The sequence below is a fragment of the Python bivittatus genome, unplaced genomic scaffold (assembly GCF_059951505.1).
Source record: "Python bivittatus isolate LINGU-HERP-01145 unplaced genomic scaffold, Pbiv_v1 ctg000100_np1212, whole genome shotgun sequence".
NCBI lineage: Eukaryota > Metazoa > Chordata > Lepidosauria > Squamata > Pythonidae > Python > Python bivittatus.
In genome coordinates this window covers 4,081,232-4,106,474 of record NW_028277038.1, presented here as the reverse complement: position 1 = coordinate 4,106,474, position 25,243 = coordinate 4,081,232, and the positions used below count along the sequence as shown (strand labels likewise).

General features: G+C 41.3%; 1 protein-coding gene across 2 annotated transcripts in view; it reads right to left on the bottom strand.

Annotated features, from left to right (window-relative positions):
• Positions 1 to 17,039: 17,039 nt before the first annotated feature.
• The window catches only part of ADGRD1 (adhesion G protein-coupled receptor D1), a 112,544-nt gene continuing 104,340 nt past the window's right edge, over positions 17,040 to 25,243 (bottom strand). The window contains exons 25-26 of one of the 2 annotated variants that reach the window (XM_007426660.4): positions 23,542 to 23,634; positions 17,040 to 22,629 (exon numbers count right to left, since the gene is read on the bottom strand). In XM_007426660.4, coding sequence (XP_007426722.1) covers positions 22,534 to 22,629; positions 23,542 to 23,634 — 189 coding nt within the window. In that variant the 3' untranslated portion in view covers positions 17,040 to 22,533. The remainder of the gene's footprint in view (positions 22,630 to 23,541; positions 23,635 to 25,243) is intronic. The other variant, XM_025165690.2, reaches the window with a different exon arrangement.

Here is a 25,243-nt window from a genome sequence, read left to right as displayed (position 1 = left end):
GTATAGTTGTTGCTATCTGATCAGTATGATTCAGTTTCTTTGAACAGAGCTAAATTTTGTCATACCCTCTATAAAATTAGGCAGGCTTTGATTGCCCATGGATGATCCCACCATTAATATGATCATGTTTTGTTTTATTTCATTTTAATGCTTTTTTATTTGTACTTGTATACATTTGTATTTTATTTGTCATTCTGGTCTGTGACCGTAATAAAAGATTGATCGACTGACATAATTCACATCGTTTGCATGGTGACCTCACAGTGTTCACAATATTTTGACATTGTGGCCTATGTCTCCTTCCTGCAAGATTGGAGGGTTGCTGCTGGTCACAGTATTTATTTATTTTATTCATTAGCTTGATTTCTACCCTGTTTTTCCTTCAGGAGCTAAAGGTGGGTTGCCTTGGGATCTGAGGATGATCTTGACTCTGGTGTCTCTGGTCCTAGTTCAACACTTCAACCTCTACCCTGGCAGACAATATTGGGCTAGAGGGAATCACGGTCTATATCTTTTGGGCACAGGCAGCTTCTCAAAGGGGCAAGTGATGACACAAGGACCATGTCCCCATCGTACCATTGACATGAAATGTAAGCCCAAGTATGTCCTTTACATCACCTGCATGATATCGTACCTTTTGCACCATCCTTCTGACATCATTGTGGTTTGCCACAAAGGCCTCTGTTCTGGGGAAGCTCTAGAGTCAACCACTTACTTTGCACGCACGCACACACAAGCAGTTGCTCAGCCCGCAATAACTCAAAAGTGCATGAGACTAAAACTTGAGTCTTCCAGCACCAACATCTCTCTGAACATTTGTACTTCCTCAGCCCATCTACAGTATTTCTCCCCAGCCTTAGATCCTGCAAGATGCTGTCTCCTGTCCACCAACTGATGCTCCTTAAGCAGATTCTTTTGAAGTTAGAAAAATTAGAACACAGGTGGGGTTTTGACCCCAACTGCTTGCCCCAGGGCCTAGGGAAAGCAAAGGTTAGATTTCCCCTGGGCTCTCTCCTCTCTCTGTCTTTCTTCTCAGTGCTGTTCCCTGCATTGAAAGAAGGGAGAGCGTAGAAGATGAAAGCCGCCCTGCATCGCAATGGCTTCTTTAGTCTTCAAGAGCATTTGATTGCTCTGCTGGAGCGTCACAGCAAACCGTCGAGAGGCTCAGGACCTGCTTTAGCAAAGCGAAAAAAATATGAGCCGGACAGTTTTGAAGGACATTCAAAGAAAATCTATGGCCTCCCTCCATTGAATATAACCTCTCTTCTTTTTTGCAATACCTTTCCCCCCCTTTCTTCCTTGGGATTGGTTTCTTGATTGTACCCGTACACTTTTTAATACAGCAGCTTTAATCGTATTTCCCAGTATTTGTTTCCGTCCACCCAAATTACAATTAAAACGTCCCTTAGTGGTACATGCACAGACGTATACTGGAACCATAAAAGCAACTTGTAGAATATTGGCCGTGCTAGTTAAGAATTCTAGGAGTTGCACTATTCCAAACGTCAAAGAGGATCTGTATCCAAAGCAGACTTTAATGATGGAATTGGTTCTGACCAGATATGGTGACCCTTATGGATTTAGATGAGAGTGGACACATTTATGACCATCAAGCCATCTGCAGGGACTATCCTTCAGGGCTATTTATTGGCCTCTTGAACCACAGTCAGAAGGTCTACAATACCAGCTGTGTCTATGCAACAGGGGAAGAGGGCTAATAGACCCCTTGGCTCACAAATGGGAGGCGGACCACCTCGCCTCAGAAAAGCACCTCAAAGACCTCTATTGCTCTGTATGAAGGTGGGATCTGATTTTCCCCAACCAGCTAATCCACTTCCCAAACCTCAGCTTCTGTACATGCCTGCACATTATCTAGCCAAACAGCTGTTCCCCTGGTTTACAACATTGCTTCAAAGAAAGGAATGTCGGCTGGCAGGGACCAGGAGACGTGCCTTTTCAGCAGTAGCCCCTGCCTTCTGGAACATTCTTCCTCTGGAGCTCAGCACGCCCCCACCCCAGCTAGCTTTTTATAAAACTTTACAAACCTGGCTACGTGCCCAAGACGGGGGTCCCAAAAGTGTTAAGGGCCTCATTACCTGGTTTCCCTCTTGATTTTTCTGTAATTTTTCTGATCATTCTTGGCTGCCTCTACGTATAATTTGCAACAATTTTAACGGTTTTAATGATGGAAATTGTTCGCTGCCCAGAGTCACTGGGATGGAGACAGGTGTCTATAGGAATGGCACAAATCAATCAATCAGGGCTCCATCTGATGATCTGACCATATTAAGTGCCCCTGGAAGATCTGCACAAGCGTTGGTCTTGCCTTCCTGATCATGTCCAGGATGAACTTTGTCAGCCCCTGTGTGAAAGGAAATGCGTGGTCCTGATCTAGCTTTAAGTCTCTTCTTAAGGCTTCTTAAATATCTTCTTCACTCTTTCCAATGTCAGAATTGTTAATCCATTTGCATGCTTTGGGAGGGCATTTCGCCCCCTTTCTCTGATTAAGCAGAGCAGTTGGCATCTCCCTCACCATGATGTGAACCTAACATATGTGCAGTCCTAGGATATAAGCATCCCTCTGTGCCACTAATTATTCGGACTTTTCCTCTTTAACCATCTTGATTTAGGGAAAGGGCTTTAAAGGTTAACTAAGAGTAACCCCCCAGTTCCCATGTATGTGTATTTATGTGTGTGCGTGCATGTGTGTGTATATATACACGCACACATATACACGCACACTTATTTACTTATTTAATTTATATAGCCACCCATCTCACTTGCACGATTCTGGGTGGCTTACAAAGTTATCCCCTCCAAAAATACATCCCCCCCAACAAAAGAGACTTTAAAACCATAAAAATGATTAAAACCATAAAAAATTTAATCTGTGGGAGAGCACTATTTATTTCCTAACGGTACAACCCCACTGCAGGTTCTGCACCAACCTCTCCAGAACCCATACCCACATATTCATTGGAAGGCAACTTGATTGAAAATGCAGAGACTTGTTTTAACAAGAACCTGAAAAGAAACAAGGCAGAATTGACTTAATAGTCAACCCCAGAAAAACAATGTCAAGCGATCTTATCCACGCCACTAAACCCAGCCATCATTCATAACTTAATTTAGAAGAAACTTTTCTCCTTGAGTTCCAGATCTTGATTGTTAGCTTGGGCAGCCTGGATGTTCCATCAGAGGTCAACCTCCCAGGTCTTCTGAGGCAGCATTGATGTCAACTATGTGATTGAAAACCAGCAAATGATCTGCTGGACCAACATTTCATTGCAAATCTGGCTCTCCAGGAGATTTTCATCACCATCTGCTGAGACGGATTGGGTTGCCCGTCTACGCTGCTGTCAACCCTCAAGGTAATAAATGTGAGAAACGACTCCCTAAATACCTATCATGTTGCAGATCTTAGCCTTTTTCTTAAGCTGCTTCCACAGATGCGCCGCTCCTTGTATAGGTGATGGGCATAAAAGAGGTGCCAGCTGCCAGGAAAAAAAAAAAAACCTGGTCATGATTGCTTCCTTGATGCTGCTGCTCAGGAGTAGGGAACTACAAAACTGAATTTAAAATTTCCCCCCATCCCAGATCTGAGAATCTGTGCCTCCTGAATTCCCTGTGCTTCAACAGATGCAACCACCAAGATCCATTTTAAACAGGCTCTCCTTGGCAATTATTCAGTTGCTGTTCCTTCTCGTAGGGAGGTATTATGTTTCTCTTCTGCATGTGTCTCAGAATTGTCTCAGAAACTTTTTAAATGAATCCTTCGCTGAACTCCGCCCTTCCATTTCCAGAGCTTTCCTCACCCAGAGTCACAACGTTGAGATGGGCGGCCATATCAATGGAAATAAATAAATAATTATTCTATTTCTGCAAGAAACTTTCTCTAGTGCTCCAACCGCTTTCTCTAGTGCTAACCTTGGGGCATCCTGAATAGGTAAACAAAGTCAGACCTGGTTCGTAAAGAGGTGTAAGATCACCAGCAAATCAAATGAGAGGAAGCCAGACTTGGAAATCAAGAGATTTCCAAAATTCCTAGAAAGACCAACGTTCCATATTGTTTCTGAGAAAACATTATGGTTATGGTGTCTCCAGCAGTTCAGGAGCTCAACTCAAAGGAGTCTTATTATTATTTTTAATGTTGATTCTGTTTTTAGTCACCCCACAGCAAGATGGGCAGTGACAAATTTGATAGATAGATAGATAGATAGATAGATAGATAGATAGATAGATAGATAGATAGATAGATAAAATTTCTCTGCTATTTGCTTGTTTATATGCTACTTTTCACATAATTGTTGAGCCAAAGATTGCATCGCAGAATTAAAAGACAATCCAAATCCACAAAGCGCACATTCACTTCTTGGGCAGGGGAAAGTGGGGATGAGGGACACAAATGCATTGCATTTGTTTCTTAATCCCAGGAGGGGGGGCAGGAAACTCTGATGAAAAGTGTATGGAGAGGAAACAAGCTTCCAGAACTGAACTGGGTCCCAACAAGCTTCCAGAACTGCATTGGGTCCCAACGAGCTTCTAGGACTGAACTGGGTCCCAACAAGCTTCTAGGACTGCATTGGGTCCCAACAAGCTTCTAGAACTGCATTGGGTCCCAACAAGCTTCTAGAACTGAACTGGGTCCCAACAAGCTTCTAGGACTGCATTGGGTTCCATAAGGAGTTGTAAGGGCAGCAACATCTGCAGAAGATCCTTGTGTTTGTCGGAATGGCCCAGAAAGCATCATGCTGCAAGCTCCACCCTCTTTGAGGTGAGTGTTTGAGGTTGTGTTGCACACTCAAAAGGAGCAGGGTTTGCATCAGCAAGTTGCAATGTTGCTTTCATCACTCTGACCCTTCTTATCCCCTCCAGGGGCTCTACTGAATGACTGTCCTGTCTTTCTTGGTGTAAGGGCTATATGATAATTAATTGAATGCCCTCTTTTGTATGTTTTCCCACTGATTGATTGATTGATTGATCATTTGTCACTGCCTGTCTCATTGAAACGACTCTGGGCAGTTTATAAAGCGGTTAAAATCAATTCAAATCACAATATACAATAATCTTAAATAAATAGAGAATAAATAGATCCAAGGATAGATGTTAAAATTGGCAGTCACTCGGGGAGCATCATCAAGTTGCCAGCCACCCCCCCAGGATTGGGTGAGATTGTTATCACCCCACGCAAGCTGGTCTTTATTTTGTTTTTCATGGTTTTTTAATGTATCTTGCTTCATTATGTATGCTGCCCAGAGTCACTACGTGAGATGGGTGGCTATAGAAATGCGATAATTAAATAAAATAAAATAATCATTCCTCCTCCCTACTGAGCTTTGATTGTAACAAGGAGGCTGCTTCTGGGGGAAGTGGAGGATGAGTCAGCCAGAGTTTACGTGAGCTTCTGAATCTTAAATTTTATTACATTGACCCTCTTTGGGAGCATCATCTCTAAAGCAAATCATTTATGAAACTTTATCTTGGGTGGCTCCGAGGGAGGACAGAATAAAAGAAATAGAAAGCCTTGTCAATTATCTGAAACCCCTGGAAATAAATCTAGTTAAGGTACTGTATCGGCTTCCTGAAGGTTGTACCAAAAGCTGTGGGCTTTAACTCTCCATTTGAAGATTACAACTGAACATAAAGAAATTGGGAGGTTGTGAAATTAGAAACTAGACAGTGTTCGAAGAATATTATAAAGAGAGAATTTGAGTTTCAAACTATGCTCTTAAAGCAGTGTTTCTCAACCTTGGCCACTGGAAGATGGGTGGACTTCAACTCCCAGAATTCTCCCATGGCTGGCTGGGGAATTCTGGGAGTTGAAGTCCAGCCATCTTCAAGTGGTCAAGGTTGAGAAACACTGTCTTAAAGTAATAGTCCCCTCTTTGTAGAACTTTGGTAAACACTTCGTGAAAGCTCTTTAAAAACTGAGCTGTTGAAGGAAAGGCTCAGGGACTAAAACAATGGTCCTCCCTAGAGCTGGCTATAAACAAAAGGGGTTATGCCCAGTAACTGAAGATGTTGATGTGATGATGATCGTAACAATACATTTGGTTTGATCTGATTCCTCCTCTTCACCTTCCCAAATGCCCCCAGGAACAAATTCCTCCTTTTGTGCTTTTTAAGTTACATAGGCAGAAAGAGCCAGCAGGAAAATCACAGAGACAATCAAACATTACCCCAAACAGCTACTGTTGGGTCCTCTCCCCGCCTTAGTCCCCCCCAAAATTGAAAGGAACCCTAAAGGTGAGGTTTAAAAAAACAAATCAAAGCTTCTTTGGCAGGGGAAGAAAACTTTCTGGCCATTGAAGGGCAGATTTCAGCAAAGGATTAGTTAACAAGCATTGGCTTCTTGCATCAGTTGACTGGGCTGGGTTCCAGCACAGCCAAATCATGTTTCTTTTCTGGGATAATGGGGCTGACGTGCATTGTATTCTGTCCATCTTGAGTATAAAAGAGACAAAGACTATGCAACATTATCTGATTAGGAGAGAACAAGTATCTGCAGTAACAGCCTGTCCCATCTCACCATGAGTCAAAAGAGACATGTCTCCTTTGTTACGTTTCTCCTACAGGAAGGCATGTATTTGTTTCTAAGCTTGTGATCTGAAATGAGCAAGGAGGAATGGGAAGAGAGAGAAAACCAAAAAAAAAAAAAAGGGTCTTTGAACAAGCAAATGATCTCTCAGCTAGTCCGGGAAGGGAATGGAAGAGTTCCTACAAAAATCCCTAACAAAACCAGTGTTTGTTCACACCATACTGTTGCAATATTTATATTTTCCTTCTGGTTGATTTGAAGAAACAAAATCCAGCCCAGTGAACAAGAGGGAAATATAACAACCTTAGCAGATGAAGAAGCCATCCTGAGTTGGATCCAGGGTCTATCTAAGGCAGCATTTCATTTCTCTTCAAAGACAAACAGATGTGAATGGAAACTGACCCACGAGACAAGTGGCCAAGGGGCCAGATATAGACATAGATAGATAGATCTTCAATAAATAACTCAGATGGGGACATCTCTGATCCTGGAAGTAATATACAGAGATATCCTTGCTAGAAGTCGCTGATATTCCCCTTATGTGGCAAAGGCATTAGCTATCCTTCTGCCAAACTGTAGGTCCAATAGAACCATGTTCAAATGTCCTTTCAAAATGCTTCATAATTTCAAAATGAGAAATTCAACAAATTTCTCCAGGTTCTGTGCAGACTCATAACAGCCAATATCTCTGTGAAGTTTTCTGTGGAAACATCTGGAGCCTGTAAACACCCTCTCCCATACATTACAAAATGGTGGCACAGAACATTTAGAGAAAATGCTTCAGCAAGGCTCCTTTTGCTAGGAAGTTCTGAAAAATAAGCATTTCAGGTATTTGCTCTGGCAAAACAAATTATGTAGCCCAAGAAACTTTGGTCCTGTCCTATGTTGCCAGCCTGTGCCAAAAAAAAAAAAAAAATTAAATTAAATTAAATTAAATTAAATTAAATTAAATTAAATTAAAGACTTAATTATGGCCTCAGGTTATTGAACGGAGAGATAGTAAGACTACGAATGAAGTTAGCAATGAATCAAGAAATGACTTGACCCACTTTTGTGTTCCAGATAGCAGAATCTAGCCATCATTGGAGAGTTACATGTTCCATATCCTTAGCAGAGAAGTCTCCATCTCTTTTCCTTTCTTCCATCCTCTGTTGTTAATTTTGTACCGTAGGAACTTCGATCAGTGACCGGTCCAGCTGAACTTCCATGAAAGTTAACTAAGCAGGAATGAATCTAGTTAGCTCTGATGCAACCCAACAAAATACAGAGAATGAGTAGCAGAAGATTCTCATTTACCTCCTTCCATTCAGACTGTACCAAGAACCCTTCAAGCATTTCTTCATGTGGAAGGAGGGGAAAGAACGAAATAGCTGGACACTTGCAATGAGTTCCCATCAGTTGAGTTAATTTGCATGGGAGAAGACCAAAGAAGGAAACCAAAATCAATATAATCTCAGTGAGAAAATCAATCAGACTTTCCCAGGCAGCATTTAAGAAGTCTTCCCTTTCTATGCTTTGCATTTTTCCAGTTTCTAAAAAATGATTTTCAGACAGAGAGTTGTATCTAAATGGATAAATACTGGTCTTAAAAATACATTTAATGTTCCTTTCTATCACCACCTCCACAGCTACTCCAGCTTTGGTTCCTTTTAGTGATTCCTGTCCTCCCACCCAGTGTCTAACTATTGAGATTCCTAGACCCAAGGTGTGGAAAGCCTATTTGGTGAAGTGGTGAAGGCACCAAGCTAGATACCAGGAGAGTGTGAGTTCTAGTCCCATCTTAGGCACAAAGCCAGTTGGGAGACCCTGAGCCAGTCCTTCTCTCTCAGCTCTAGGAAGAAGGAGGCCAGGGCAAACTACTTACGAAATCTTTCCAAGAGAACTGCAGGGAACATCTGGAGAGTGGATGGGGCAAGAGGCTCAAAAGAGACCCTCCCTAGTTTCTTGGGCTGTAAAGGAGATGATGGGAGAATTGTACTTCCAGACTTGCAGGATTGATGCCAGCCTTACCAGACAGACCAGACAGGAAACATGACCAGATAAGTTTTATCGTAAAGCTACATTAACAGAATCTTGCAAGTCTGAAAGTACAATTCTCCCTCCCCCCAGTCTCCTTTACAGCCCAAGAAACTAGGGAAGGTCCCTTCTGAGCCTCTTGCCCCACCCACTATCCAGCTGAGGGCTGTGCTGTCTCTTATCTGACCATTCCCTTGGCAGCATCTCTTCGCCCCATCTTCCAAGGTCTTTCCCACGTGCCATTAGACAAGCATACACAGTATCAATGCAAGAGAAATGAACAGATGAAGCATTTTACAACCCTGAAGAAAATGCAATGGAATAAGAAGCAATTTTTAAATCAAACCTATTTCAATATGAATCGTTTTTCTCTTTAGATGACTTGTCATTCCAGGAGAATTCTCTCCTCTGCAAAGGGTGTTATGAAGATTTTTCTTTCAAATACTGAAGCAAAGAGGACCTTATTTTGGCATGTTTGATAACAGGGGAGTCAAGAGAAGAAAACATGTTCATGGAATGCCTTTAATGATTCTGATTCTGATTATTCTGCTTCTCTTTGACAAGCCATTCTGTCGGAGAATCTTTACTTCTTTGCTCTATTTCAAGATAATTATGACAATGAAATGTCACATTTGGAGAAATTTGCACATGTGCAGGCCCACTCGCAGCTTTTGCTGGGACAAATCTTTACAGGGGGAAAAAAAAAGGCTCTGTCTGCTTCAAATGCTTGGCTTTCCATCAACCCTGATATTCAGAATGGGCTTCCACTGTGGTATAAATCATATAATCGTTCCAGGGGCAAGGGAGAAAAAGGCAGCCCATTTATTATACAATAACCAGCTCAGCACAAATAGAGGATTGGCATTCAGAGATCAATACAATTGCATGTCATTAGACATTGCCATTTAAATAGCTTTTTGTTAGAGTAATTCCATCAACTTCTGGGTACGGTAGAGAACACGCTGTGACTACCAAAGATGACTACCTGAATTCCCACCTCCCCCAGATAAGGAGGAGAAACATCTCAGATGAGCTGAGGAACGATCCTGGTTGTAATGGCATTAAGGTTATTTGTTGATCTTTTGTCTTACTTTATTTTTATTGAACACTGTTTAACTGACATTATCAAGTGCTGTGACTGAATAACATCAATCAATTCATGCATAGGGCAAAAAATCCATTAAAAAAGTGAAAAAGTCCAGAGAAACAGATAAAAACCCCTTTAATTGCCATTTCCCATAAGCATTGCCAACAGTAGGTCTGTTATCACAAGTTCATAAAGTCTGCCCAAATTTGGTGGACTTGTGGTTCCTGCCTCGGATGTTTCATTATTCTGATTTTATCTGAAACCTTTTCTAGCGTGGTGATTGGAGCAGCTTTGTTAATCCACACCTCAGTTGTTAGATTATCTAAGGTTTTCCAATGTTGAACAATTATTATTTGAAATTATAACTGAAAACCTGTGGCGATTTTTCATCATGTGACAGGTAGACATAGCTGTTCTGGGACTGATGAGATTCAGAAGGTTATTTGTTCAGATAAAGCTTTCTACTATTTAATATTCTCTCCCCCCCCCTTCTTTTAATGCTGAAAGATATATATAAATCTATGAGTTTTATTGCTATTAAAATCAGAACTTAAGCAACCATAAGACTAGCAAAGTCCACTCTTGGGGGGAGGGGGGCCCTTCCAGTCCGAAGGACAAGTAGATCCTTGTTATCTTAATAGAGAAAAATATGTAGGCTTTAATTTAAAAATATCTAATATCTCTTATAGGAAGTTAGGTATTTTACAGAATTGAGCGATTATCTTCTTTGAACCCAACCACTCTCATAGACTTCATTCTTTCTTGATTAAGTCGTGCCTAATGATTTTTGTCTTTGAGGCAGAAGAAAGAGCAGTTCACAAATCAAGCTTTGAACTTGATCAGACAAGCAATTATATCTGATTTGGAATGATCCAAGAGAAAGGAGAAGGGGAAGACTTGAACTTCCAGCTCCTTGAGTCTAAACCCAGACCATATTGCCCTTCAAGTCCTTCCCTTTTCTGCTGCCAGTTTGGACTGTATGAGTTACAATCAAACTTTGTACTTTAGACATTGAATGAAGTGAGCAAATCCTGAGTGGGAAGCAAACCAGGATGGATGTGGTTTAAGAAAAACGGGGTATTTGCTTTGAATGTACACACATACTGCATTGACCACACACTTCTTGCTCCAACCATACACAAACCCATTCTATAAATTCCTATTGTGGTCTTGATTCTTGCCACCCTACCCAGTGGTTCACTCATAGTCATAAGTCTGTATTTCCCATGTGTTTTTTATGATGCCAACTTCACCCCTTGGCATTTCTCATGTAAAGGCTCAGATGCCAGGAGAGACAACATACTTTGTCTGACATCTTAGAGTTCCTTGAGAAGTCAGAGTAGTTACCACATTAGCCTAAACGGTAATACAGTAACTGGATCATTTCCAAGGCAGCTTCATATTTTTAAGGACCTGTCCTCATTTGTCTTAGTTTTCTAGAATAGTTTGATAAATAGCAGTCATGGTGGTCATCCTTTTAGGGTTGGGAGACTGTCAAGGTCAGGCAGAAATTTTGGGAGTTGCAGCAAAGCATTCCCTAAAATTCCTTTTGGTTATACTCACTATTGGACTTGGTCGTGGTAGCAATGAAGTCTTGGTCTCCATCAGTTTCATTAGACCATTTGAATCATTGCATATATTAAGTTGCCTTCTTCTGAATCAGGCCATTCATTCACCCCACAGGTTTTTGCTTCCTGTTTGGCATCAGCTCTTCAAAATTACGTTGGGAAGTGCTGTAGATGTCCTTCTTGCAAACCATATATGGTACTTTGGTGTTGAGCTACTGTGGCATTTCGAAGATGGAACCTGGATGCTTTGAAACTCTTCTACCTTCCCTCTATTCCCCCCCTTCCCCCCTCCCCATGTAGTAATCAAACTAGAACTTTGGTAAAATATCCATTTGCTCACGCATTAACCTATGCGTGTGAAAACACATCTGGAAAAATATATCAGAGCAAAGCCTTCGCTCAATTTACCAGGGAGATGATTAATTTAAAACAAAACCAGCCCTGAACAATCCATAGTTGCCCTTCCTTTATGTTTTCTTTGTTTGGTTTCCTAGTTTTGTTTTCCAAACCTTTTTGGTGGGAGAGATGACAGATCTGCCTGCTTAAAGATGTCCAAAGTCTCCCAACACATATCATTGATTTCCTGCTTTGAAATGCGGAGGAACATCTTTTTCTTTCGATGCAATTCCCCCCGGTGACAATTTCTAAGCCAAGAGAGGAGAGGGAAGTTGAATAAAGAACAGCAAACTGAAAGAAAACATTCTGTAAGGGTTCAGCATTCGATGGTACTTAAGAGAAGAGGGCTTCTAATGCCCGTCAGGAGCTCCTCTTCATTTCCTCACTAAAAAAATGCTGTTCAGCAGAATATACTTTGTTAGGTCAAGATGGACTTCTTGTCCCTGAAAGCAAATCTACAGGGAAAGTGTTTTGCATATTGCTTGCTACTTGAACCCTTCAATCTCTGCTTTTCTACAAGGATCTGCAACTATAGGAACCACAACTTCTTTGGCATAAAGAAGTTCTGAGGAGGGTGTCCTTCTTCTTCCATACAAGGCATTGTAAGGGGATTCGAATCTGTAGAGCTACTCCCGTTCCACCCCCACTGAAAATGTTGCTTAAATTAAAGACTGTTGACCACAATAACAAAAATAGCAACGGGGCTAGCTTTGTGAAGCCAGTGATTCTATCTAAGTAACTTGCTTCTGAAAGCGGCCGCTCTTAGCCACCTTGCTCAGAAACTAAACAGGGTCAAAGTGAGTTGATACTTGGGTGGGGTAGGTGTGAAAGAGAAGATATGTTTTCTTCTGCATCTGGAACAAGCTGTCACCTTCTGAAGTTCTTCCCAACTATTTTGGATTGTCTGGTTTGGAAATAAAAAAAAAAAGCAAAAGCAGATTTTAAGGCCAGTAAGACTAAATGGGTGAAGAGAGACAAATGAGTGAAAGCAAAGGAAGCAAATTATAATATTAACCACCACAAAAACAACCACAGCCATAAACCAGAATGATGCATACAGCAGGGGAAGAGTAACCCAAGTGAAAAGTGAGAGAGGAGAGGAGAAAAACGAATCACCGTTTTGCAACGCTCACCAAGACAAAATGGTACAAGGGATTCTTTTGCAGAAGACCAAAAAATGTGTAATTGAATCAACACAGTGAATGAGAGAACAAGAACAGCCAATAGATGTGATTATCAGGAACAAAGACGGCTGGCTGGTTTTACATGGCAGACAAACACTCTTCAATCCATAATTGATTTTTATTGTATGAAACGTGCCATCTGAAGATGTGGGAAAGCAGAAAGAAGCAGTATTGGAAAGCTGGCCTTGCTGGTATATTAAGTGGCCTCCATCAAGTTGGGAAAGAAATACTAGAGGAAAAGAAACCTGGGACGGGATAACAATTGAAACAAGGCAGATTGGCAACCTGGTTCAGCTACACAATGTAGTGCTCAGAACTGCAAAATGACATAAAGCCCAATTCCACAGCTCCACTGTTGATTGTCTTTTTATTGATGCAGACATCTAGTTTCAAAGATGTAACAATAGCATTAAAATGGAAATGGGCAGGATGCATTGTCTGTTTAGGTGGACACAGAAAGTGACATGGTGGTGGTCCTCCAATTACACGTGCCAATTGGAGGACTTCCTACAAGTTGGAGAGATGGACTGTGGAAGTCTATTGGCCCTTTGGACAGCAAAAGATCAAATGAAATATAAATATTTGTTGAAATGATTGCTTTGAATGTCAATAGTATCCAGATGAATAAAGAAGTAATAAAGTGAGTGATGTCTACAGTATACTAACTCCCTACAAATGTCCAAATTCAATGAGGAAAGAGGGTGATAATGGAGCTCATTAACAGTATGGACATTTCCACATCCCATACTTTCCTGGATGAATGATGGGAAAATCCCCAAAGGACAGAACCTAGAGGCCAATGTGGGAGAGAGACTGTCCAAGGCAGAGGTGTAAGTACCAACCCACATGAACACCATGGGTCTCTGTGTTCCTGCCAACAGAGTTTCCATTGCTGTAAATTTCTGGACTATCTGCCATCAATTCTGATAAGTCACAGCAAGTATTGGCTCCTAAACAAAGTTGGCTGATCTTAAAAAACTGAACCAAGGTCACAGCTGGTTAGTATTTCGATGGGCAATGGCCAAGTCCAAAAAACTACACAGAGATGTCCATGAAGTCACCAATACTCAAGTTAAGCTTGTGTGAGACTTTATTTAAAACCTTTATCTTAGTGCTTTCAGGTATGGATGAAATAGGAGACAGTTGATTATGTGGGGAAGAGGGGAAGAGGGGAAATCAATTGTTGAGTGATCTGTTTTACTTTTCTATTTATTTCTTTGGGTTTTGCTGCTGGCAGTATTGGCTCCTTCTGTGAGGTTCCACATAACCCCAGAATTGGATGGACAAGGGAAGGGGAGGGAGATGCCAACAAGGAAGAACAACCCAATAAAAAAGGGTAATTTTTCATTCCAAACATTCTCCATTTTGGAGGCGAGGGGGGAACTGCCCACCCCCCAAAAGAAGAATCTCAGAAATTTAATTTAAAAAGAACTATGTTGAGATATTAGGGCTAAGTTCTGCTTGAAAGTAATGGATTTCATTACATCTGCTGATACAACTTATTCTCCTAGGGAGCAGTTCATCAACTTTCTCTTTGAGATGTTCCTCTTTCTTTCCGGATGGACTTTCTAGCTGTGCTTTATTCTGCACAGAGACGTTAGTCAAAGTCACGAAACTGACTTTGGGATTGTGCTGAGAGCTGTACTCTTAGAATTAACACTGAATAGCAAAATAGTTTTCAAGCCACTTGCTCAATACCGTATATTTCTAACCATTTTTGAACAACTTCCATGCCATGCTCCCCAGGTATTAATCAAGTCCCCACAATAGTTGCCTGCAGTCTATTAAACTGTCTTCCAGATAGAAATTTTAAGAATAATGAAGTCTGTTGACTGTATGGTTTGGGGCAAGGAAGTTTTGGGTAGTTTGGGGAAGTTTTGTAATGTTGAGCTGTCCTCTGAATATTAAACATTGTGTTCATCAGCTGGCCCCACTGAGGCTATTACCTGGCAGTCTGTTTCTGGTCACATTTCTGCTTTGCACTCCCCCAAATCCACAGGGAGAAAAGACTAAACCCTAACAGATTTTTTTTCCAGGAAACTCATCAGCAGCTAGAGCCCAGAAAGAATTTAAATGCTGCCTTGTTGGATAAGCTGCGTAAACCAGCCTGGTTAGTCAGATATTCTGGAGCACTAAGCAAGAAATAAAAGAGATCGATTTCTCCTAACTTGCCTCTCCTAACTAAAAGCCAGAGTTCTACTGTTTTAGCCTCAAGTTTCAGTACAGGAACCATATTCTTGTAAGACTAATTGCCTTATCCCTAGAGAAAACAGCTAGCTTTTGGCCATAAGTGGGTGCAAACAAGAAAGTGTTTATCAATTCAGAGTGAGAGCAGGAATACTGTGTCCTCCCTCAGAATTGACTATGTAGGGTCATCATTTGCCCAGAACTAGATGATTTCAAAATGATCATGTTTAGATAATTTGGCATTGCCTCTGTTCCCTGCCTTCAAATCTTGAGCTCCAAACCATGCACTGGAACAGATGTAGCCTAAGTATAGGGTTCCTCAGCTCTTTGAATCCTGCATCTCCTTTTTACAGGTAGTCCTCACTTAATGACCAGAATTGGGACCAGAATTTAGATCGCTAAGCAATGCAGTCATTAAGCAAATCATCACATGACTGAACCCAATTTTACAACCTTTTTTGTGGTGGCCATTAAGTGAATCATCATGGTTGTTAAGTGAATTACGCATTCCCCATTGATTTTGCTTGTCGGAAGCCAGCTGGGAAGGTTGCAAATGGTGATCATGTGGCCCTGGGATGTTACAACTGTCGTGAGTGAGAGCTGGTTGTCAAATGCCCAGATTGTGATCATGTGACCACAGGGGTTCTGCAACGGTTATAACTTCAGGCCCTAGTCATAAGTAACTTTTTTTAGTGCCGTCGTAACTTCAAATGGTCGCTAAACAAATAGTTAAGCGAGGACTACCTGCACAGTCTTCTAGGCAAGAAGCAACCTCACTTTCTGATTCTGGCATTTGCTGCATGGGCAAAATAATATCAATTTACTGGCTGTCCCTGAGCCGAAATATAAATTGCTGGGGCACCAGGATGGATAGGGCTCCTCAGACAAAGCAACAATCAAGGCTTTAACATTCATAAAAGTGGGCCCAGCTCTAGTGTTAGACAGAGCATGAGACCGCTGCATTAGATAGCAGATGTGATTTGAACTTTTGCATTCCCTGGATTATGGCTTGCTTTTTTCCCCTTTACTGTTACCTTGTGGTTTTAACTTGTCCTGTGGGCCACTTTGAGTCATACCAGTCCAGCCCACTTCTAGATGCCAAGTGCCCTTAAGCAGTCTGTAAGAGTTTGATTCCTTGCTAGATGGTTTCAATTCCAGCGATTTCTATCCAAGGAGAAGTTTGAATCCAGGGCTGAGTTCTGAGGGTTGTCTCTATTGGAGCTGACAGACAAGGTACAAGGACTTAAAAAAAAACAAACCTTAAGCAAAGGAACAAGGTTTCCTGCCTTTTTCTGTAGCAAATGGATGTCAGAGCAAATGAATGTTTAAATTTATTTTAAATAATTAATCTTGATTAGACACCAAAGGATATTCTTTTTTGCAAAAACGGTCATCAACAAGGGAAAGAATGACTGATTAGGAGAGGTGAACACTGTTATTCATGGCTGGGGGCTAAATACAGAATGCCTGATTTTCCTCAAGGGCTTCAATTGCCTTGTGAACTCTGAATTACTTGGTAAAAGAGGAGAAGGGCAAAGAGGTGAAGGGCAAACTTCAACTTGTTGTGTACCCAAGATCTGCATGGAACTGTCTTTCCAAGTGCTGGGAAGACCCAAACATCTGAAGAGTAGAAACAGAGAACGTGGGACCACATAGAACCCCAAGCGCATTGTCCCTCTACCAAATTACCAACCACCCAATTGTCATGTGCAAGGTGACAAAAGGAATCCATCCATAAAGGAGGCATAATCATATTTCATTTTAAAGTATATTTAAACCAAACTTGAGCTCATTATCTTTTCGTCATAACTGGTAGGGAGAACAGCCTCTTGCTTCATCACTTAAAGGCCAAACTCAGCCCTTGGCTTGAAAAAAGTTATCTCCTCCTCCATACACAGAAGGTCTTTCTGTGATTGTATCCAAAGTTTCTGACTCTGTTCTCAAATGTATAGACCCCCCTTGATTTCCTGATGATTAAATATTATGCATTTGGTGCTAAGCACCTTGAGGAATCTATATCACCCCCAGACGTTGTATATAGTATGTTTTAAGAAAGATGAAATTCCACCATCTACAGATGCAACCAGAGTTTGTGCATTCCAGCCACGAAAAATATATGCATTCACATTTGAAATAACAAACGAGGTTTATTTCCAGTCAGCTCACTAATTATGGCTGAAAACACACCTTGGATAGACTCAGAAATGGAGACTCAGAAAATTCCCTGCATTCCCAAAAAAAGCTCTGTTAATTTTGTACCCCATTTGTTGCTCACTTCATTTTGAGCCTGGTGCATTGCTCGATTAAATCAGGACCCAATTTATAGCTTAATTAATTCAGAGACTAGTTTCTTAGCCTAATTTCAATCTGGTTGGGCTGTCCATATCATCAAGCACAAGGCTTTCCTTGTCTTTCTTCCCCTTCCCACCAGCATTTTTCTTTGCCACCCTTTCCAGTCTGGAAGGTTGCTATGAATGGGTACCAGCTAAAATGAGCCCTGGAAAAGATGGTTTTTCCAGAGTTATCATCTTCTGCATTTAAAGAACCAGAAGTATGATAGGCAAAGCTTCTATTCTTTTCTGGGTCAGATGCCAACCAGACATCTCCTGTCTTTACAGGCAAGCACTGCAAATCCTTATAATGGCAAATTTGGGGTGCATTGTGCCACATCTTTTATGGGAAGGCAAAGACCTCATGGTTTTAACCCAAACAAAGGAACTACTCATGTTCCATGAGTGTCCTCTGGATTTCACCAAATATTTGTGCCATAATTAGCAGCACAGTTGAAAAAGTTGAAGGATGCTGTCCAAATTACAGGTTCAGATGAGTTTGTCGAAGAAGAAAATGGGCTACGTAAGAGGGTGGTTATTCTGCAGGATCCTCCATGGCATAAACAGCAGCTAGTCTTCCAAGCATTACTGGAGATGTAATAAAAAACTCCTTCGGAGGAGAACACGCTTTCCATGAGAGAGATGGTAATTGCTTTATTGTAATGTCCAGAACAAGGAGTGCCTGTTAAAAAAGGGAAAAAATCTTCCCTCCTCCCCACCTCAAATTATCTTCCTTACATTAGCAGGACACCAAAATTGACATTTCGGTCCCTGTTGGGCCTTTTCTGTCATTTAAATAATAAACTTTTCATTAAAACATCTCGAGGAAGTAATCATTCTCCGTTCATCCATCCAATAAGCAGGGCAATGGGAATTGAGTTAGTAGGATATTAATTGTTCCAGATCTATCCTTAACCTTGGGGCCACGTGACATCCATGTGTGAAAGTTACAACAGCTATGGTAAGAACTTCCATGGGAGGTGCATTTCTCATATGGATTTTATTTCTTATTCAACATAAGCTCATAGACCGAAGGATTCTCCCATTCTACAGTCCAGCAGGAGAAGATTTCTCCTCCTCTTCCACTGCTCCCTGAATGGCTGGGCTTGTAACTGTTCAATAGGCTACTCACCAATGTTGAGAACAGTTTCCAAGTCAAATTGAGAGGAAAGGACTCTAACAAAATGCTCCCTTTAGTCTTCCAAGGAACCAAATTTGGAGTGGTATGGGAGGAAGTGAGTAAGCATTCTATCCTTCAGCAAAGAGAAACAAATGTCTCACTGGAGAAATTTAATACAATACAGTATAGCATCTTTTGTTAGTTAATAACAGGAAATCCTTATAGGTCTAACTTCCAACTAGCACATAACTTATGGTCGGCTTCTAGACTCCCACTTCTGACTTTATGGCCCTCTTAGACTGAATCTTGGCACGATCTAATCTTAAAGTTTGCTTGTAGCTAATATTTAATGATGACTCTCAATGTGCCACCTGAAAGGTCTTGTTCTCACTTTTTTCTTAGCATTAATCTAAGGCTTCTGAGAAATTCAACTATTATGACAATGGGGAGTCACAAGAGCACCTGGGATGAATGCCAGAATGTCTGGCAGTGCACCATTTCCTCTGCCTATTCTCCCACAGAAGGTGATAGTCCATCGTGATATGACATATAGATAGCTAATGGTCTTTTGGCCACCTGGCTAATTGTCTGCTTTACAAGAAAAGGTTTCTCAGCAGCTGCCTTGACAAACAAGCTCTCTTACTGTGGGGATAAGAACACCATCCGCCTTGCCCCAAGAGCAATCTCTGGCCGTCACACTCAAACATGGAGTCCCATAATTTCATCCCGATCTTAATGGGCCATCTGCTCAAAGCCTTCCATTGTGAAGACAATCCATAATGAATTTGGACTCTTCAGGTCTAGCTACTGGATGATTCTGGAGAACACGAGACATTAAACCCATAAAGCAGCATATATGGTGGTGATATAATGGAAGCTGCATGGCATTAGAAAACTCACCCTCATGTTCAGGTATGGTGAATCCTATGGCCCTCCATAATTTGCTGATTGCCAACTTTCAGCAGCTGTTTTAAGCAGCATGGTCAAAGGTGAAGAAAGCTGGGAGTTGTAGTTCAGCATCTGGAGGGGCCACATGTTCCCCGTCCCAGGTATAGATGCTTAACCATAGCCATGGCTGGGTCTTCCACTATAAGGCACACGTGACCCCTAGTTAGGTACTGGTCTGCACTGGTGGTCATAATGCTCCATCTCTATTTCTAATATCCTTCCAAACTACAATGTCAAAATAATCTGAACAAGTCCATATCCACTTTTGATTAGAAGAGAGGGGTTTTTTTTTCCTGCTTTTGTTCAGTTCAAGAAAAAGGATGGGGAGTGGGGGTCTATTCTACCCTTTTATTCCTTCACAGGCAAAGTCATCATTTTGCTGCTACATAATCTATTTTTAACTCACATCTCATTCAATTAAGCTTTCATATTGTTGACATCACCACGCTGCTCTGAAGACATATTGCAAAAGCCACAAAAATAAGGCCCATAAATAAATGGTAGGATATTCAGATTTTAGAAAAAGGCTACAGGCAAGGAATAATAATAATAATAATAATAATAATAATAATAATAATAATAATAATAATAATAAAAATCCTTGAACTTATTCAGTACATTTACTACATTCAGCAACACAATGAAAATCATATAAAATCTGGAATGATGAGCAGTTTTAGCTGAAAATAAAAATTTATGGCTTATTCACATTTAATGTACATGCATATATATGCACGCTTGTAACCCTGTATATCACAAACTCAAAATACAAGCGAGCTCAAGCAACAAACAAAAATAGAGAACTAAATTTAAAAAAAAAAACTCAAAGAAGAATGCTTAATACAGTGTCTTCTTATTCCAAACCCCACCTGGCATTTCAAAGACATTAACGTTTTTTAAATGTTTTGACAAAGGGGTATGAAATACATGGGAAGGGATAGTAATTGAGCTTTATTGCACTATTACAGGTAAACACACTTATCCTGATTTTAGAATTAGCTTAACTTTCTGGGTTTATACAATATACTGATTTCTAAGGTAACCAAATGCTTTGCCTAACATAAGCCACAAAAAAAAAATTAAGCCAAAATTGGCTTTGCTCTACATTAGCATGTTGCATGAATACATCTACTAGGCCTTCAGTTGAACAGGTCAAGCAGGTTGTAAGAACAGAATCACTATCATATAAATCATCCTTAACTTTAACCATGATTAGTTCAAGCTGGAATGTGCAACCCCTATTCTAAGGGTAGTCAAAAACTAGAGCTTCCTATGTGTCAAAAACTATGACTAGTACTTGTGACAGTGTAAATGTGCTCCTAAGTTAGGGTGAACACCAACAGGGAAAAGGGGACAGAGATGGAGGAGTTAGGGAGGCATCACCAAGCCTCTGACTGGGGTTCATATCTGCTTGGGAATCAGATCACAAGCAGCCTTACTTGGTGGGATCACATCAAGGCATAACTGAAGGTGGGATCACATCAAGGCATAACTGAAGGTGGGATCACATCAAGGCATAACTGAAGGTGGGATCACATCAAGGCATAACTTCTGCATTCCATGAAAATCAAGAAATCAAGGGAGGGCAGGAGGATATGGGACTATGGAGCTGTGGGAAATGGAGACTCCATGATAGGAAGGAGTGCATTTCTCATCAGCATTGTGCCTGGAGCATGGCACACCCAGGTCCTGATCTGGTTTAGCCTCTTTCTCCCCTACCTTTCATTGCCAGCTCTTGGATAATAGAAGACCAACTTTCCAAGAGCAAATTGGATAGACAACCAGGTTGGCCCATTTTCTACAATGACTGATAATGTATTTCCAGGCTGTCAGGCAACACCTTTCTAGCTTCATCTGGACATGTTGGGCTTTGAATTAGCATGAAAAGCATGAACTTCCATCTAGCAATGACCTTCTCTCTTTTGTCCCGTGCACGGTAGGTAGCAAGCCTATTGGCTTCCACCTTTTAAAAAGCAAGCTTCTAGTTCTTAAGACCGCCAAGATACACTATATTTAGGAAATGTCTGGAACTTGATCAGCCATGGAACCATACTAGGAAAATCCATAAAGGAAGGCGGGGAGACCTTTGTCGAATTAATCAAGTGTTGCTTTTCTTTTCAAAAGGTACAACATCGCTTCACTGCTGGAAAAACCAAACATTTACTTATCGGGAAAAAGGAATAAAAAAATTAAAATGACATCCGTGGATAATCACCCAATCCCAGCTGCAATCTGGCTGACACTTCATAGTAATTTTTCTGCCTTGTTGTTCATTTCTACGGAGGTGGGTTTGTTTGTCTTTTTAATTTCATTTTGCTTTTGGGGGAATGCTCCTGTTTGACATTCAAGCTTTGTTCTGTCTGGCAAGATGGACAGCGAAGCTCCTGTGATTTTCAACAAAGAAGAAATCAGTTTGGTCTACAAACAGTACTTGGCAGAGTCACGGAGCCTCATCTGGGAAGATAGGACGGTCCAGTACAAGTGTTTCCTCCAGATGAGATGAAGACCTCCTCCAAGGAAATGAAGCTGTGGGTGTCCATCACCACCAGTGTTAGCATGTTCTTGGGAACCACCAAGCAGATGTACTTGGTGCACAAATACAACATCTGCTATTTCTGTTGGTCTCCAGGCCAAGCTCAGAAAACAGGATGTGATCCCAGTTGTCTTTCCTCTGCGATGTTAGACTTCAAATGCAGAGCCTTGTGACCAGAGGTTTCCTGACATAGCTTCTCCTTTATATCCTTCAACTATCTAATGCAAATGGTGTATGCAGAGCTGGTCAAGAGTCCCTCAATGTTAGCGTCATGAGAAAATTTAGCTTTGCAGATCCAGAGATCATATTGTAGTGCTCTTCCCCATGAATCTTCCTCAGCTTCATCAGGGGAGCAAACCATGCCAGTGCTTAGAGGACCATCCAGTGTAAAATGCCACTTGGCTATTCCATAGCTAGCCCTCCCAGCCAAGAGGAGGTCACACCAAGCCCAGAAAAGCTGGAAGTATTGATTCAGTCCAATGGGCAATTCTCTCCCTCCTCAATTTAGCAGGGAGGAATTACGGGCACAAATTCTCCGAAAGTAATAAGTAGACAGGCAATGAATCAAAGATCCTGAGGACACGGCTTGCCTGGCTATCAGAAGGAAGGGCCAACAAGGGTAGATGTCAGACAGCAGAGAGATCGATCCTGTTGCCAAAATGACTGCTCTTGTCAGAAGTGTTGAGTTTTGTTGGAGTTGTTGCAGGCCTGGTCCCTGTTACCTGGATTGAGAAAGAGAGAATTCAGACCATAGTTGGAGCACTGAGCAAACTGCCAAATATACCTGCATGCTTTCCCTAATGCACCTCTTTGTTTCAAAATGAGACTCGTCTAGATCAGCTTTTTGCATCGTATGAGAGACCTCCCAAGCACAGACAAGAAGGCGACTGCCCATTGCTAGAGTTGGTCCCCAACAGCTGGTGTTTCAGAGATGTGACCTATGATCCCAGTGTTAAGGTAGAGTCCATTTAGATTAGCAGTGTTTGATGGCCCATTCTTCCATGAATTTACTAGATCCTTCTCAAGTCCACCAGGTTAAGAGGACAATGTTTGTGCAACATGTTTAATTACTGAATTCACCCATTTGATGGGTTGGAACATTATGTTGAATCATCAGCTTCTAAAATGGGCTGGATTGTCCCAACACACTGAGCTTAAACATCATAATCAAGGTTCAACCTTCCCAATCTTAGCAGGTTGTGAAAATGCTGCTGCTAAGTCTTTAGTTGACCTAGGTTGCCATGTTGCATGGACATTGCCAACAAGTACAATGGAAGCAGCATTCTCCCATGGATCGATCTATCTATCTATCTATCTATCTATCTATCTATCTATCTATCTATCTATCTATCTATCTATCTATCGATCTATCGATCGATCGATCTATCTATTGATCTATCGATCGATCTATCGATCTATCGATCTATCGATCTATCTATCGATCTATGACTCTATCAAAGTCAGCAGGGTGTGTGGATCATTGGTGTTGTTGGAATAAAACACTGATGATCTGTCGCTAGCAGGCTGGTCGGAAGCTCTTCATGCTGAAGAAGGCTGATGGTGGGAAAGCTCATCCGGGGGTTACACTCTCCTTGGAGGAAGACCAAAGGCTGAGGGGTTCTGGCAATACTTACAATATCAGAATTGAACGGTTTCACATTGATGTTGCGGGTGGAACTGCTTGTGAGTGACCACACCTTCGTTTTGTGTTTAAAGGCAGCTCTGACCTGGGCAGGGAAGAGAAAGATGTCCCATGTTAGAAAGACGTGGGCTCCTGAAGCTGCCTTGAAAGCCCCAATTTTCTGGCTCTCCATCAGGATTTTTTGTTTTCCCCTCTCAAGGCCATTCTCTGGAAGTTATCCTGCCGCCCACAAAGGCTACGGAGGCCTGATTCCTAACTAGAATGACCTTGCTCGCCTGGGTAGCTCCAACCTACTCTTTTGTCGAGAAAGACCCAGGAGATGAAAGGCATAGGGAAACAACAGACAACTTAGAGTAGGGATATACAACAGGCTTCAAGTGGTGTGCCAGTCTCTTGATCAGCCTGACGTTAACTTTTTGAACCTTGTAATAGAGAATGAATGAATCGGAAGTGGGGTGCTACAAAATGAAACCCCTGTCTCTAACCATGGTTGTTGGTCCCAAGACGTCTTTGAAAGACATACGATACCAGCCATATCACTATCTTTTACTTGGAAGTGAGCTCACCTGCCCCTGAAGAGAAAGTGCAAAGATCAGCTGGGGAGTAGCAAGGAAGACCCTAGAAAGGTGGAGATCTTCCCTGCTTGCCTTTTGCTCAGGGAGTATTTCTCTGAACTGGTCTTGCCCACCACTCTAGTCCTTTTATGAAGGGGCAGCTCTTCATAAAATAGCAGCCATTTTGTGACAGTCTGCATAGCATGCTTTCAAAATTCAAAATGTATCTTCTGGACCAAAATGTCTGGTCAGCTGGCTACAGTTTTTGCGAGTTTTCTTTTGACGTTCAGCCATACCTTACAGACTCACGCGCTGGTTAATTTAGTAGCCTATCCTTAAGGAAGACTATTTATCAACAAGAATCACTATCTACCCAGAATTTTTCTTGTTGGGACAACTGGAAAAAACTTGTGGAAGATTGTTTTTATACATGGCAACTGCGAGATTACTCTATGCACAAAGATGGGAAGATTCTGAAATACCCACAATGGAGGAATGGCTGGTGAAGATGATGGACCTTGCAGAAATGGCAAAATTCACTGGTTTGGTTAGGGAGAAGGCAACATTTATTAGTGACTGAAACCCTTTATGGACCTTTTGCTGGAAATGGAAAAAAAATGAACTGGTGATTTATGGATTTGATGATTAGAAAGGGAAAAATATGGAAGAAGGGAATTATGATGTAACTTTAAAGAAGGAGGATAGATGATACATATATTTGTAACTGCTGTAAAGAGGGTTAGAAGTGGATCCTTTATATATTTTCTTTTTTTCTTCTTTTCTTTTCATTCCTCTAATTACTTTTTTTACTTTTTCACTTGTCTTTCTTTCTTTCTTTCTTTCTTTCTTTCTTTCTTTCTTTCTTTCTTTCTTTCTTCTTTTTCTCTTTAAATTTATATTGTATGTTTGCTTTTATTATTGTATAAAATCTCTTTAAATAATTATTAACTCCCTCCCCCCCACAAAGAATCCCTATCTACATGTTCATCCCTTCTCCTTCTCTATTATAACATCTAAAATACATTTCTCCTCTCTTGCCCTGGAAGGGAATACACCGGAGGTTTTCAAGCCAAGGTAGGACAACCATTTCCCTGGGCTGATAACAGATTTCCTACCCTGGACAGGACTGGAAGATCTCCA